Below are 1,749 nucleotides of genomic sequence, written 5' to 3'. Positions count from 1 at the left end.
GTAATGTCAATACAAGACGAATCAATCTAATCATCATAATGTAAATCTTTGACCTTCCACTCTCATTCAACTGTTTGCATAACTCAGAAAGTGTATATACTTGAAATCAAGACTCACCTTTCATATCTAACTCATAATGTGGCAACTCATATTCCAATGTAATAATATCTTGCTTTGAAAAATCTTGAGGGTAAAATTTCTCTGCAAGTGTGCAAATTTTTCGACTGTCAAACAATCTAAATGAATCTTTAGGATCCAAAGCTGTACTCAGAGAAAGGAGTTCTACTGATATGTCATTAAATCTTGTATTTGACTCCATCATTACAAAATATATTACTTCATTAAAAACATCATAGTGATAATAATGCTCAATTGTAGTTTCATCACTAGAACGGCTAGTGTTATACAAACCTTCTAGATCGGGTATTGTAATATTATTCTTTGAGCAAAAGGATTTTACTTCTTGAAGAAATTCTTCCCAATCGTCATCTCTCAATTTTTGAAGAAATTTTTTAGTGGTAGACACAAACCTTAAAGCAGTCAAGATGTTTTGGGATATTATTTGAAGGGCTTGACAAAGAACATCACTGATTCTCATTATCCTATGCATCAAATGCAAGATAAATATGAACTTAAAACTCACCAACTTTTTGCAAGCACCATGAGCTTTAGCTTGAGATCTATCGTTTGAACAATGATCACAAATATATTGAAGCACTTTGCGGGTTGCACCATACATATCTATCAAGCTCTTTATAGAGTTGTAATGTGAGCTCCAACGAGTAGCTCCCGATCGTTGCAGATTAACCATTTGACTAGCCCCACTTCCAGATTCAAGCTCCCCAGTATCCAACATACGTTGAATTTTCTCTTTATGAGAAAATTGCAACTCAGTAACTCATTTAGGAGAAGAAGTAATAACATTGACAATCTTGTCCAAATGAGAAAAGAAGTTCCAAATGACATGGACTTCTTTAGCTTCCGTGACCAATGTTAGTTGTAATCGATGAGCAAAACAATGGACATAGTATGCACAAGGACAATCTCAAAGAAACAATGCTTGAAGTCCATTCCAAGCACCTCGCATGTTACTAGCGACATCATACCCTTGTCCTCTCATTTTGTTTACCCGAAATTCATATTGAGCAAGAACATCACATATTTCATTTTTGAGATTCGATGAAGTAGTATCACTTACTCTTTTGATTGCAAAGAAACGTTCGATCAAACTATCGTGACTATTCACAAACCTCAAGATAATGGTCATCTGCTCTTGATTAGATGAATCTTGTACTTCATCAACAAGAATGCAAAAGCATTCATCCCCAACTTCATGTCAAATCATATGTCGTACTCTATTGGCCATAATATGCAAAATTTCTTTTTGAAAGGTTCGAGCAATGTATTGGGCATTTTGTGGTGCATTTTTCAAAACAACTTTACTAATATCTGGATTCAAATCTGCTGCATACTTTATTAGTTGTATAAAATTCTCACGATTACGTGAAGATGGAGATTCATCATTACCTCTGAACCCTAAACCTTGAAATGCTAGCCATCGAATACTTTTAATTGAAGTCATTATACGCAGACGACGTTTTCGAATTTCCTCTTTCGATACAGTATTCATTAACTTGTCAATATGCTGAGACGGTTTGATTGAATATTTAGCTCTAGTCTCACACAGTTTATGATATGCTGAATTAGCATGAACAAGAAATGCACATTTATTTCCATCTTTCACCCTCT

General features: G+C 34.5%; 1 protein-coding gene across 1 annotated transcript; it reads right to left on the bottom strand.

Annotated features, from left to right (window-relative positions):
• Nucleotides 1-117: 117 nt before the first annotated feature.
• On the bottom strand, nt 118-856 carry LOC111381159 (the record flags this gene model as incomplete). Its single annotated transcript, XM_023004905.1, has 1 exon — nt 118-856. A coding segment is annotated over exon 1 (739 nt), but the record flags the coding sequence as incomplete, so codon positions are not given.
• Between the last annotated feature and the right edge of the window lie 893 nt (nt 857-1,749).

The sequence above is a fragment of the Olea europaea genome, unplaced genomic scaffold (genome assembly GCF_002742605.1).
Source record: "Olea europaea var. sylvestris unplaced genomic scaffold, O_europaea_v1 scaffold22629, whole genome shotgun sequence".
Lineage (NCBI taxonomy): Eukaryota > Viridiplantae > Streptophyta > Magnoliopsida > Lamiales > Oleaceae > Olea > Olea europaea.
Note: the sequence above shows the minus strand (reverse complement) of the source record. Positions and strands in the feature narration are given on the sequence as shown.